General features: G+C 38.1%; 1 protein-coding gene across 1 annotated transcript; it reads left to right on the top strand.

Moving 5' to 3' along the window:
• The first annotated feature begins 8,692 nt into the window (after positions 1-8,692).
• On the top strand, positions 8,693-9,601 carry LOC103581841 (olfactory receptor 4C6-like). Its single transcript, XM_008563579.1, has one exon. It carries the CDS (start codon positions 8,693-8,695, stop codon positions 9,599-9,601), a length of 909 nt encoding a protein of 302 aa, XP_008561801.1.
• Positions 9,602-14,738: the final 5,137 nt, after the last annotated feature.

A 14,738-nucleotide genomic window follows, 5' to 3' on the forward strand; every position in this document is an offset into this window, starting at 1 on the left:
GTGCCACAGATAACCAACAGATGATCCTATCACAATATCCGTTCAAAAAAACTGTATAAAACCTGCTTGCATTGTGAATTCGGGGCCGCTCCTGTCCTGAAAACGGGGCAACTTCCAGCATGCCGGAAATAAAAACCTCTTGCTTGTGCATCGATCTCTGCCTCCTGGTCTTTGCAAGATGAGCCTTCCCATCAAGTTAAGATTTGTGCTTTTAGGCCAGTCTTTCAGAAGAGGCCACCAGACTATGTGACAGAAAAATTGTGTCCTGATACTTGGTAGGTTGCTAAGATGAGTGGTATTGCCTTTTCTTTACCTATGTTACCAGGCAGATGGATCATTGTGTGGTTGCTCTGTCACTGAAGGACAGAGCTTCTTTGTGGAGCAAATCATTGAATGGTAAGTTACATGACTTTTGTGCTTGTGGAGCATCAGCTTGGCCTGGGCACCAGTGAAGCCCTGCCCCTGGGAAAAAGCAGATCACAGCAGGGTGGATGGGAATTCTCTAGTATGGAGATTAGCTCCTCAGTCAGTAGAGACACAGCCTCAAAGGGGTGTAATTGGAATGATGCAAGTCTGCACATTTTGAAATTTGGTGCCACTTGAAACTGGCACTCTGCCCTCTTTTAGCCCAGTTTGGACACTGTTCACAAACTAAGTTCAAAGCACAGCCAAATGGCAGGCATAGTCCTGTGAATGATTTGGTAAACAGCTTAGCTGGCTTCCTTTTTGGACAACTTTTCATATTTAGATAAAATTTAAGTTCCTTGCCAACCACAAGTGTTGTTTTCTATTTAGGTCCTTGGACACTTAGAACATCCGTTCCAAAACTTTCTTTAAAATTATTTAGACAGTCTAGTCCTGTTAAAATAACTCTCCATTGAATAATTGGGTGATTTGTCACCTGTGCAGGTCTTGACTTGCTTTGAAATTCTAATATGTCAGGGTTCCTAGATCTTCTGTAGAAGAAAGTTCACGGGATTACATTTGGTTGGGGCCAGACCCTTGGCCACCCGAACGTGATTGTAGAAAGTTTGCTTGAACAGTCTCAGCCTTCTGCTTACTGCGATCATCAGGTAAGTGGCTTTTGGAGATAACAGAGATGATAATGGAGATAACCAGATAGAGTTTTGGAGGTGGCCTTAAAAATTTGAGCATTAAACATGTTTCTATTAATTGGAGCTTCTATTCTGAAATTATTGCAATAATCAAATCACCTAAATACATGCACAATTATATTATTTTTAAAGTGTGACAATAATTTGCTTGTTGGTTTTATCTGTATGGACACATTGTGGTTCTCAGGCTGAAGAGCCTTGAACTATCAACAATTTGTCCTTTAATTTACTTTAATTTCTTTTGGCAAGTAATCAGAAATTAAATTTCTACCTTTGGCCTCTATCCAGGTATTGAAGATTAGCGAATAAAAGAGTGTGTTTATGTTTCTGAGATATGCTCTTAGGAAGAGGACGAACAGCTTAGCAACAGCTGGTATATCCAGGATGGTTTTAGAGAGATTTTCTGTTTCTCTCTCTTTTGACTCTTTCTTTCTCTCTATCTGTGCATGTGCATTTGCATGTGTAATTGCAGGCAATATGTGTGTGCGTATGTGTGTGTGTGTGTGTGTATACACACACTATTTTGGGTATTCAAAAATTTGTGGAATGATTTGTATTATCCTTTAATTCCATTTTTTTTTACAAACTTTTTGATCTTCCCTCACATATATGTGTATATATATTATGTATTTATTTCTGCTTTCCTATTGTGACAGCTTCCTTTGATCTTCATTTTTCTACTAATCTCCTTTGAGAAAGAACTTATGTGGTATTCCTCTTTCTGTTTTAATTGGTGAATGATACATCAAATTCTGATTTTATTTTCTAATGCAAGGATGAATTGGACTTTAAAAATATATTTCTCTATCTATATAATGATATACACATTTATCTGTGAGCAGGTCTGCCCACGGGGCTGGTTGGTGGGGTCGATGTTGATGCTGAAGATAATGCTGATGATTTGCTGAGCATGGGGTGGTGAAATCACGAAAGGTTGTTTAGGGACTAAGCCCATCCCTCTGGAAGCATTCCAAGAAAACATTAATTTTTTATCTACAGTGGTGTAAGTAATTTCCATCCAATAAAGGTGCTACGGCATTTAATCCTATCTCCACTCATCTCTCAGTGTGAATAAATACTTAGGAATGGTAATGGTCCTTTCAAACCCTTAATTTGAGATGTATGACATTGATGATGCATGTGCTCAGGGGCCATTGAGTGCTTAATAAAAATAACGACCCCGGACACTGCAAACTGTTTGCTATCACCTTCTTACTATATAAGATTTTATTAAAAAATTATTTAGATTCATAAGAAATTCAGACACAAGAAACACAAATGAGCTGTAAAGTCAACTTCCTGGATTCAAATTCAGGCTCTGTCACTTACTAACTACATAGCCTTGAGCAAGTTAATTATTTTGCTTTTTTCTCAGCCATAAAATGTGCCTGATCATAGCTAGATGTGAGGAGTAAATGAGAAAATATGTATAAACTACTAGTGAAATATCTGGTACATAGCAGGTGCTAACTCATATATTAATGTTATCACTAGTTTGATATGAATATCCATGTACTGACAATATATTTCTACATAGATATTACACTGACTTTAATTTAGCTTTATACAGAGACCAATAACACACTTATTGTTATGCCATCAATGAAATTCTATGACTGAATAATTGAGTAAATACAAATTAAAATGAGATATTATTTTTCACCTCACCATTTGGTGAATATAATCAAGATTGATAATATTTAGTGTTAGTAAAGCTGTGGGAAAAATTATTCTTTGATATAATATTTCTGGGAATAAAATATGATACAGGATTTTGAGAGAGTAATGTTACAGAATCTATGAAAGTTAAGCATGTGAATATTTTTGGACTTGGTGATGACATTTCTAGAAATTTCTCCACCAGGAATATTTAAACCGGTAAGCAAAGATGTCTGTAATGTGGTGTTCATTGTGGTATTATGTGTAAGGCATTAGATATTAGAAACAACACACATGTCAAGCAAAAATGGACTGGTTAAGGGAATTATGGTGCAACCATAAAATGTAATAATATGCAGCAATTAAAATGAAGGAAAATTTCTAAACACGGTCATGACACACATGTTCAGGATGTTATAATATTTTATATACTTTTATGTAGAGTAAAATACATAAATGACTGTATATATACAATACATCTACATACAAATGCACTTCTGAAGAACATGCACTAAGTTTTTCTTTAGTTTTTAATTTTCAATTGACAGATAATTGTGTATGTTTACATGGTACAATGTGGTGTTTTGATGTATCTATACATTGTGGAATGATTAAATCAAGCTAATTATATTCATCTCTAGAGGGATGAGTGAGTGCTTGTGATTGGGAGTGATCCTTTGGCTTTATTTTACTATTTATTTATTTATTTCTTTTTTGGAAGCTGGCTGGTACGGGCATATGAACCCTAGACTGTTCTAATGGTCAAGGTGTTATAACAACATGCTCTAACCAACTGAGCTAACTAGCCAGCCTGATCCTTTGACTTTAAACTTTCTATTACTCTGTCTATATAAAATATTTTCCAAGGGCCATGCTTTACTTTCATAATTTATAAAAATAACAGTGAAAAAACCCTTAAGTATTATGTAAACTATTTCTACTTTTGATTAGAATACAGGTTTTTTTAAGCCGGTCCGGTGGCGCACTGTAGCACTTGGGAAGTGCGGTGGCGCTCCCGCCGAGGGTTTGGATCCCACATGCGGACCGGCCGCTCATGGCTGAGCGAGGTGTGGGAGCAACACTGAGGGTTGCGATCCCGTTGCCGGTCCCGGTCCGGTACGGGCGCGACACTGAGGGTTGCAATCCGTTGCCGGTCACGAAAAATGACAAAAAAGAAAAAAAAAAAGAATACAGGTATTTTTTTAGAAAATGGTTTGTTTTATATATCAATTAAAAAGCTTACACCTGCTGAGTGTTTGGGAGTCATTAAGCTGATATCTTGCTAGTCAACTGAGCATTAGTAGAAGTCTTTGTAAACATACGTTTGTTGAAGATCCATCCAAAGGATCTGTTTTAAGACAGTTTGTGTTCACTGTCATTCTCCTCACCCTGAGAGAAGAAATAGGGACACTGATATAAGCCCTTTATGTTTATAAAATCATTTAATCCTTACAAAAACCCTTTGAGGTGGGTAACATTATTTTCCCTTTTTATAGAAAATGAACTTGAGGCACAGAGAGGTTATCTGGCATATCATAGGTACTCAGATGGAAGAACTAACTGTAACGTAGAAAATATGGAGTTTTAAAGAGGTTTATTTAAAACTATGGCTCTTACTCCCCATTCCCAACTGAACTGCAGTCTGGCTAAGTGCATTTATTCAAGAGACCTTGCACCTAGGATCGGTAGGGCTCTGTATGTGACTAAGTTTTATGAGATCCCTGCAATATGCAGGACATTATAACATTTAATAAACATTTAAAATATAATTTAAATTACTATCTTATTATATTCTAATGTCTATAAGTTTAAATGTTAAAGTATAAACCATAATGCTAAGCATGAAATATGTTTAATACAACAACTCTGGAAAAAGCAACTGAGATTTAGGGAAAATATATGACCTCTAGTTAGTTACATCCCTGGAATGTCCATAAAGAAATCCAGGTTTTGTGATATCAGAGTCCGTATATTCCAACTACGTACACCACATTTTTCCTTTCTCTCTTCATGCCTTGCCCATGCTATTTTTCTTGTTGCTTACTTTGTAAATTATGAATTTATAATGTTAGAATTTCCTAAATTCTCCTGTCAAGGCTTAACTCATTTCATCTTCTTGGAAATCTGTAGATCATACTGATATTTTCCTGTTCTGGAACTTATATTGTACGTGCATGTTTTCATGTCTGCTCAGTCTGTTGCCCTATTTATGAATAGGGAACTTCCTTGTGTCTTCCACATTGTTGGACATGGTATTAAACTAGAAATATTTACTAAGTAATAATTAGACGGTTGAATAAATATAATCCTTCACTTCTTTATATAAGACAAAGACAATATTACAAAGAGGATCTGATGGGCAGTGATTCAACACTGAACTAGAACTCCAAGGTATGATTCAACTCTTGAGTTTGGCTAAAGCATGTATAGGAATAGAAATGGTAAAGGTGAAAGATGGTAAATGGGATATTTACGCCTGGATGGTAGAGGAATAGCAGCCAGACTCTGACAATGGCACTCCCTTTTCTGGAGGCAGGAATTGGTATTGGCATTGCATGGGCCCCATGGTTCAATGTTGCTTCCCTTGGATGAATTCAATTTCATGTATTTAATTAAAGTTAATTAAGTGACTAGTGTGAACACATTATGGCATTAGAAATTTGGTGGAAAGATAATAAATTAGCCATCCCTAAGCATCCGCATAAGGAGCTAAAATTAACATGAAATTAAAAAAAAAGAGAGAAGGTGATAATTGAATTATTGCTAATATGCAACCTATACAGGTGCATGTAATAAATTTACAGAATGACAGTGGTGAAGGGGGCATTGGGGAGGAAGTGAGGCATGAAGGAACAGTGGTAATGGATTTGTAAACAAGGGGCATGGGCAGAGGCAGCAGGAAGTCGGGAGCTTATAGGAACGGAAAATAATCATGATGAATATTTGAACAGCATTCTTCAAATGTTCTCATGCCTGTTAATTCCTTTGATCTTCATGCAAGTTCTGTGAGGGGTTGTACAGCATAGTGGTTTGTAGCCTGTGATGTGAACTTGATCACATACCCAACAATAGCTTTCATCAGTTTCACACTTTCTCCAAATCTTACCTACTGCACTGGAAATTCAAGATAATAATAGTTCCTATGTTATATGGTTTTTGTAAGAATTAAAAGAAAAAATTGTGAAGACCTTAGCATTATACTCTCAAACAATGAGTGCTTGGCACATATGAACATTAATTAGTATTGCATTGTTTTATTTTTGCAGAGTTTGAAAGTTATGCAGACAGTAAGTGGCCTGACTTGCATGGAGAGCTAATTCTACTCACTCATGGCCTTTTGCACTGTACAAAACAGGCTAAGTGTGTATGCTTTCAGCAAGAGATGGGCTGGACTGCAGTGGGAGGGAGACTACAAAAACAGGAGGTTGTTACTATGGGATTGTCAGGCTGAGAAGTTGAGGTGTAGACTAGTAGTCAAATAGAATTGTGATAGATTCATAGATTTTAAGGCAGAATAGACACTGTCGTCTATTATCTATTGTATGCTGTTTTAAATGATTCTAAGTCTTGAGGTTGCTCAAAGAGAATCTACCTGGACGTGTAAAGATCGAATGCAGATGAGAACCAAGTGACTGTGTTTGACAGTGACAGAGTCCCTGCGATGGTTCCTTTAAACCCCTAGCATTCCACTCATCCGCTACAACTATCCCATACTCCAGATGAGGAAACCGAGTCCCAGAGTGGTGAGCAATGTAACAACATATCCGTGGAATTAGAGGGACAACAAGGAATAAAATTCAGTTGTTCTGATTTCCAAGAATGTGTTCTCTCTACTTTCTTAGGGCTACTCAATAACCTTTGAAGTCCTTGAGCTGGAAATGGGAGAGACTGGGCTTCGTCCATAATGCATATTTTCAAAGAATGTCCTGGCAGCTGTCTACTTCATTTAGCAAGGTGGAGAATATTAAGACTGGGCCTCTTGGTATTTAGAGGAGTCTTAGAGAATGAGTAGTTTACACCTCGATTTAAAGCAATGGCCTCTGACATATTATAACCAAGTGGCGCACAAACTCTGCTCAAGTGTCCCTAGCAAAGAGAAGTTTGCTGCTTACCGAAGCAGTTCTTCTACCTTATCATTTGTCTGCAGTAGCAATTGCACCCAGTGAGCAGAGGCTGCTGCTCCCTTCTTCAGAGGTATAGTGTGATGGTTAAGAATGTGTGCTTCAAAAGGAGACTACGTAGATTCAAAATTCCCACCCATCTTAGATGACACGCTTAGTGTTTCAAAGTCTGTTTCCTCATCTTCAAGATGGGATTTGTGATAGTTTACATCTTGTGTGGCATGAAAAATAAACGCAATGATGCTTGTAACAGACCTAGAACCTTGATGGTACACAGTGAGTGCAAGAAAAAGGAGTTTTTAAAATTGATATTTTGATTACTCTTTAGAATTCTCTGTTTCATTTGGGAGCACCCCTCCACAAAGAAAAATGGAAATGAGTAGGTGTGTTATGAGGGAAGAGTGATCATGGATTTAACTTATGCTTTGGTGATATGATATTCACATTAGCCACAGGATAATTTACACTAATTCAGTCTCATGTGCTGGGATGGTGTCAGCTACGTTGTATGTCTGGGTCTTCTTGGAGTAGAGAAAGAGGCTTAAGCTTTAATATTTTTTTAATCATTATATCTGGAAAATTATTAGAACACTCGGAAACTTAGTTAATGGTTGTAACTTCTAGTTTCAGGATTGAAATATATATATTCTTATATACATAAAATTAGAACACGTTGTTTATCGTAGAATTGTTATTGAACTTTGTTGTACAATTGTTGAATAAAGCAAGCACAGGAAGCATACATCTATCTCATTGAATTGTTACAAAAATGAACTTATATCATGAGGGACGATATCTCATTCATGTAGAACAGTTGATATTATTATAAGAGAAGCAAGGTAGATTGTTATTGGTATTAATTTTGGAGCCAGAAGCTGAATTTGAATTTGACTTCAGTGTAAACTAAGTACCTGTGGGAACTTAGTGTCATTTTTTCCACCTCTCTGAAGACTCAGTATCTAATCTCTAAAATGAAGAAAATATCTCATAGTATATTCCACTGCCTGAGACATAGCAGGGACTCATTGAATATCAGCAATACATAACAATAATAATATTATTATCAATAATCCAATTTTAGAAGAAAGGCATGCAAATGGAAAGAGTATAGTTCTTAATAAGTGGAGAGCCCTGGGGATATGACACACTTGTCTCGTAGGCTCTTCTATTAGCATATTTTAGGTGCTCAATAAATATGGGGAATAAATAAATGAAAATTTATATGACATTTTCCAAGTTCTTTGGTGTGTCTAGTGATAAAGGAAGGTCAGCATCCTAGCTTAAAGTTTCTGAAAAGGAGAGCCTGAAAGAAGGGTCTTATGTAGGTAGCTTACTTTGGAAAACAGAATGGAGGCGTTGGGAAAAGTAAAAGAGGGAAGTAAGGAAAGTTTATCCAAGATTGTGTTGAGCTGGTTACCATTTATCCATTGGCTCCTACCTACTAATGGTCAAAGGTTTCCTTAAGTGTGTTAATTCCTTCATATTTCCAGGTGTGTGAATGCACCGAATGATGAAGCAAGGTCTCCTAAGCATCTGAAGCAGCAAGCACTGGAACAGAGAGAAAGAACTGCACCAGTGAGAGAGGGTGTTGCTGTGGGGATCAGTAGGATCAAGCTCTGCCAGGCTTTTATTATCAGACACTGGTTTCTGTAGCAACAGTGAGAGAAAAAAGTAGGTTAAGAGAGTGTGCGACAGGGTGCAAAAAATGTCCAAAACACCCAGTGATTATTAATTAAAAATAATATTCCTTTTGCAGATTTTCCAGCTCAGTGATGTGCTTGCATCAGTCCACATTAAATGGAGAATCCAAAAAACGTGACTGAATTCATTCTTTTGGGCATTACGAAGAATCCAGAGCTTAGGAAGATACTCTCTGCTGTGTTTCTAATTATGTATGTGGCTACAGTGTTGGGAAACCTACTCATTGTGGTAACTCTGACTGCAAGTCAGAGTCTGAAGTCACCTATGTATTTTTTCCTTACTTCTTTGTCCCTCATGGATGCCACCTACTCTTCTGTCATTGCCCCCAAGATGATTGTGGACTCCCTGTCTGAGAGCACTACCATCTCCCTTGAAGGCTGCATGACCCAGCTCTTTGTGGCACATTTCTTTGGTGGTGTGGGGATCCTACTTCTCATTGTGATGGCCTATGACCGCTACGTGGCCATCTGTAAGCCCCTGCACTACAGGAGCATCATGAGTCCTCGGGTGTGCTGCCTGATGGTGGGAGGGGCTTGGCTGGGGGGCTTCATGCATGCCACGATACAGCTTCTCTTCATGTACCAGATACCCTTCTGTGGCCCCAATGTCATTGATCACTTTATGTGTGACTTGTTTCCATTGTTGAAACTTGCCTGCATGGACACCCACATCTTGGGCCTCTTCGTCACCCTCAACAGTGGAGTGATGTGTATGGCCATCTTCCTCATCCTCATCACCTCCTACATGGTCATTCTCTGCTCTCTAAAGTCCTGCAGCTCTGAAGGGCGGCACAAAGCGCTCTCCACCTGTGGCTCCCACCTCACAGTGGTCGTGTTGTTCTTTGTGCCGTGTATTTTCTTGTACATGAGACCTGTGGTCACTTACCCCATAGACAAGGCAATGACTGTGTCTGATTCAATCATCACACCCATGTTAAATCCCTTGATCTACACACTGAGGAATGCAGAGGTGAGAAGCACTATAAGGAAACTGTGGATGAAATAAGGGACCCTGAGTGGTTACTAGCTTACATGCTAAGAACAAATCTTTCCTACAAGGCCAAAGAGGTCTTACCCTTCCCATTTAGGCCCATCCATTGGATAAATAGCAGCCGGAGGCATCTTTTTTTTTTTGTCCTTTTTTTTTTGGAGACCGGCCACACCGCGCTCAGCCAGTGAGTGCACCGGCCATCCTTATATAGGATCCGAACCCCGAGTGCGCCACGGGCTTGGCCCCAGAGGCATCCTTTAAACATACGAAGCTGGTCAAGATACTACAGTATCCTGCCTAACTGGATTATTGCCTGTGTCTATAGTACATTGCCTACTTCATTCCCTTTCTCTCGAGGCTCTGGGCACACTTTTTTTTTAACCTGTATTTTGAGCAATCTGGGCCTTTTCCAGTTCAGGGCTCCCCCTGCACCTCTGCTGGATTGATCATTCCTCAGATCATTTGCTTGGCTGGCTCGCTGTCCTGTTTTCCATCATCAGATGAACGCCCACCTCCTCTGAGAAGTCTTTCCTGATGACTTTCTCTTGTCATTTTCTTCAGTTATTCTCTAATTCTACATCCTGGTTATATTCTTAAACTGTATGATTACAGTTATACTTTAAAAAATATTTATTGACTCTTATTTCTGTTTTCCCCCAAAGATCATAATCCTTATCAAAGCAGGTATTATGCTTATTCTTTCATGCTGTAAACCTAATGATTAGAACACTCCTAGTTACCTAGTTTGTGCTTAATAAATATTATTGGATAAGTCTAAAAGAGTTTTAGGGTTTAAAAAAATATTTCCAAATAAATATTAAGAAAGAAGTGGGGAGAATAAATACATGTAAGCACTTTAGGAGTTAGTATCCTCCCAGTTTGCATGACTGGTGTACTTTTTGGAAGCAAAGACAATCTCAGCTTATTAGTGTGCTATTTAATATGAAGGTCACCACTTTACTCAAATTCTCCACTACCAAAATAAAAGAAATTTGTAGTTGAATCAAGATATTGTAGAGTCAAGTGTCCATGTCTTGAAATCATTTATTCTCTATGGGACTAGAGCAACTCTATAGATATATTTTATTAACAATGGGACAGTGATTTTGCTGTTACCTTCATGATTTGGGTTTTCAAATCCAAAGGATGTTTATTTTCTCCCAGATATCCTGCTACGAAAAGCTGCCTCTAGAAAGTTTTTAAACTATCTCCCTTGATGAGGTAAATAGAAAGCCTAAGGTCATAGTATGATTTATCATTCTGTTTTCTTATTAAAACAAATATATATGGTATATATGAGTATGATAACAATTACAAGATCAATTACAGCATTCAAACAGAACAAAACATTTAACTCAAGATTTTCAATTTTAAGTAAAAATGTGTATGTGCAATAGGTATCTAGCTTTAATAATCACCAAATATATTTAATAACTACAATGTTCATTTGCTCATTAAAGAATATTTGCTGAGTTTGTATGAAGTTTCAGATACTCTTCTAGGAGCTGGGTATAGAGTGATGAATAAGGCAATATGCTTTCCTTATGTTTTGGAGCTTACATTTTAGTGCAGGAGACAAAGAACATAAAAAATGAAAATAAATAAAATCATACAGTGATAACAGATTCTGAGAAAATAGTAATGAATTGGTGGGCATGTGACTGGGTAACTCTAGTTAGGGAGGCATGGGGACTTTTCTGCAAGGAATTTCTAAGCTGAAATCTGAATGATGCAATAGAACCACCCTTAAGCATATCGGTGGGAAGAGCATTCCAGGCCAAAGAGAAAAGGTCATGCAGAAACCCTAAGGCAGAAACTAGCCTGGAGTATAGAAGTCCAAATATTCAGTGCACAGTGCAGGAGGGAGAGCATGGTAAAAAGTGAGATATGAAAGGTAGGCAGGGTCCTGACCAGAGAATATTTTTATTTTTTTATCCTTAAATTTAAAAAGAGCATGAACATAAAAGTGTCTGCATTAGAATAATAATTAAAAGTCACATCCTTCATGGACAAATAGATGAATTCAGAAACAGCATCAAAAATCTTTGCACATAGCTTTCATTTAATTTGTGCTATGTCAATAGTAGAACATAATATTCGCTGCCTGCTTATAGAATTATAGAATTAAATTCTTGGATTCTTTTTATACTTCTTCACCTTGCTTTTTGTAAATGAAGAAGAAAATGCCCTTGATAATGTCATAACTTTGGTCTACAAGAACTTTATGTTGACAATTTTTTTAGTTCAATTATAAAATTAAGTGGAAGGATCATAATGAGATCCCTAATCTTAAATATTTGTAATCTGTTTGATAATTTTTGTAGTGTCCAAAGTAGGCCTAGAATTTACATCTTTTATTACATAAATACGAGCTATTCTGACCATTCATGCTGAAATTATTACTGGCCAGTTAGGTTTCAAAACCTTTTTCTCCTCTATGTTCTATAAATCCCCCAAATTAATTCACATTAAATAGCTTTACTTATTAAACACATTATTTAGCAGCTTAATGCCTGAATTTTTTTTTTTTTTAGCACTTTGACTTATGAAACAAATCTTGGTCTTAACTTTTTAAAGGAACTTATTACCAATAATAGTTTGTAAACCATATAATTATCTATATATTAGAATTTGAAAAATTTAGTACTACTCATGATACAAAGGCATAGCAAAGTAGGAATAGAAGGGTACATTAATTTGAAGAATGATATCTGCCTAAAAAACTACTGTAAAGGTCAAACTTAATAATAACTATTAGGCAAACTTACTATTTCACAGAGAAAAGCTGCCAGAAGAGAACTTCCACAGACCCTTTCAAATACACCTGTCGATCTGCCAGCATCCGTTCACTTGTGTGCTGCCTTCCTACCTTCTACTATACATGCATTACCTGTGCCTAATCCAAAGCCAATGAAATCACTTTACTAGTGCACTGGACTTAGGTTACCTATTGCTTACACAAGGGCATTGATCTAAGTATCTCTTCTATGTTTCTTTTTTCATCTATATTTTCCTCTCTGTTGGGTCATTTTCATCAGCAAAGCAGCAATCTTTTCTCTCTCTTATTTTAAATAAAACCTTCCATTGTCCTCACTTCCTTCATCAGCTACCCCCCCATTTCATTCTCCCTCCTTGGTAACAAAACCCAATAGCTCTCTAGAATGCTTATCTCCCTTTCTTCACTTCTACTCTCTTTAATCTACTTTCAGTCACACTTCAATATCCAATACTTTCTGAAAATGCTCTTCTCAAGGACACCAATGACTTTAATAGTCATTGCTCATTGCTCATCTCACAATCCATTAGCAACATTTAACCGAGTCTTTCCTGACATACTCTCTTAACATGACCAAGATTTCCAAATCAGTATCCCCAGCTCAGACTTCTTTCCTGAGTTAAAACCTGGAAATCCAACTTCCTCCATGGCATTTTCACCTGAATGACTAACAGACTTCATAAACAGAACAAATTGAAGCTGTACTCCTGGTTCTGATCCCATTCCCAAATCTACTCTATTCATAACGTTTTCTGTTTCAGCTAATTGCACATTTGGTCTCTCTATCTCATACCCCATATCCAGTCTATCAGGAAATCCTGCTCACTCAACCTTCAACATATATCCCAAATTCAACCACTTCTAGTCACTTTTGGAACTCTTATCTAGTTCCAAGCCTTCATCATCTGTCACTTGGATTCTTGTTATTGCCTCTTACCTACTCTCCCTCTTTTTATCTCGGCACCCCCTGCTCCAATATTTGGTCCTCAGCACAGCACTCAGAGGTATCTGAAACTCATAAGTCAGATCATATCACACCTCTACTTAAAACAGTGCAATGGCTCTCCACATCACTTTGGGTAAAAAAGATCTTATAGCCATTTTCTGGCTACCCTCTTCTCTCTCTGAACTCCTTTCTTACAACTGATCTCTCTATGACACCTGGTGCTTTTCTATTCCTTTTCTTGTTCAGACATGCTTTTGCTGTAGGGCCTTTACATAGGCTGTTCTCTCTGACTGGAACACTTTCGCCCAACTGTCTTCATGACTAACTCACTTTATGTTCATAGATGGAAAGAAACAATATTTTCGATAATACTGTCCTTAGGCATGGGAAAGTGGGGCTGCTGTCCTAGGGTCCACACTTTGGGGTATCTTCACTGACATTTTCTAAGTTCCCTTCTAGTGTCTGGGGACTGAGCAGTGTCTACTTATGGGGCATCCCAGCCCAGACTCGACTGTGTGGATCTCATCCCCGTTTTTCCCCTTTAAAGGGCTCTCCAAAACTCTCTCCTACCCAGGGGCCAACCAGAAGCTCTGATTGCTGCACCCATGAAGTTATCCTAGGCCCTGTGGCCAGGATCGTACCTCCAGGAGTGCAGCCAGACAAGGAATGGCTTCCAAATTATCTATTTCATAAGATTGTACTACATTGGTTACTAGAATGGTGTTGACATGCTGATTTTGGGTGATGTAGGACAAGTTCAAGATTCTGGGCAATGAATAGTCTCCTGCTGACTATTGGCACTGGCCATGTGTGTGGGCCTTCATCAACTTTTACCTGTCCATATTTTGATTATGGTGGCAGCATCTACAGCACTGCAGGTGGTGGTAATGGTGGCAGGCATCTTTTACCCTGTGCATCCCTCCTGTTGACACTCACCTCAGCCCTTCCCCAGTCTCTAGGCCACTTGCCAGGCAGTTCTCCAGGGATGGCTATGCTGATCTCCTTTCAGAGCTTTCAAGACCATGGCTCAACAATGCTGACTGCCCCCTCCAATTGGTGCTCTGTCTTGCTCCGTTACCTATGGTGACACCATGTGCTCCTGTGTTGGTCCTAAGCCAGGTGTGATGAAGGACATGCCTAACATGAATGGAACCAATTTTCTATATCTGTGTCAGGTCTTTCATCTGTCCTCCCTACTGGTGGTGGTGTCTTGAATGCAGGGATTATGTCAAAAGACATCACATTCCATCAATGCAGTGTTTATGGTCTAAGGGGTTCAATGGAAGACACAGTTGGAAGATGTATACTTTTATACGTATTCCAAACAATTTGACACGAGCAAGAAATAAATTATTATTCACATTTTCTTGCTAATTCTGGTCATCAGTTGTGTGTGTGTGTGTGATCATTATCAAGAAAGTATCTTTGGG

Source organism: Galeopterus variegatus, unplaced genomic scaffold (genome assembly GCF_000696425.1).
Source record: "Galeopterus variegatus unplaced genomic scaffold, G_variegatus-3.0.2 Scaffold14076, whole genome shotgun sequence".
Taxonomy (NCBI): domain Eukaryota; kingdom Metazoa; phylum Chordata; class Mammalia; order Dermoptera; family Cynocephalidae; genus Galeopterus; species Galeopterus variegatus.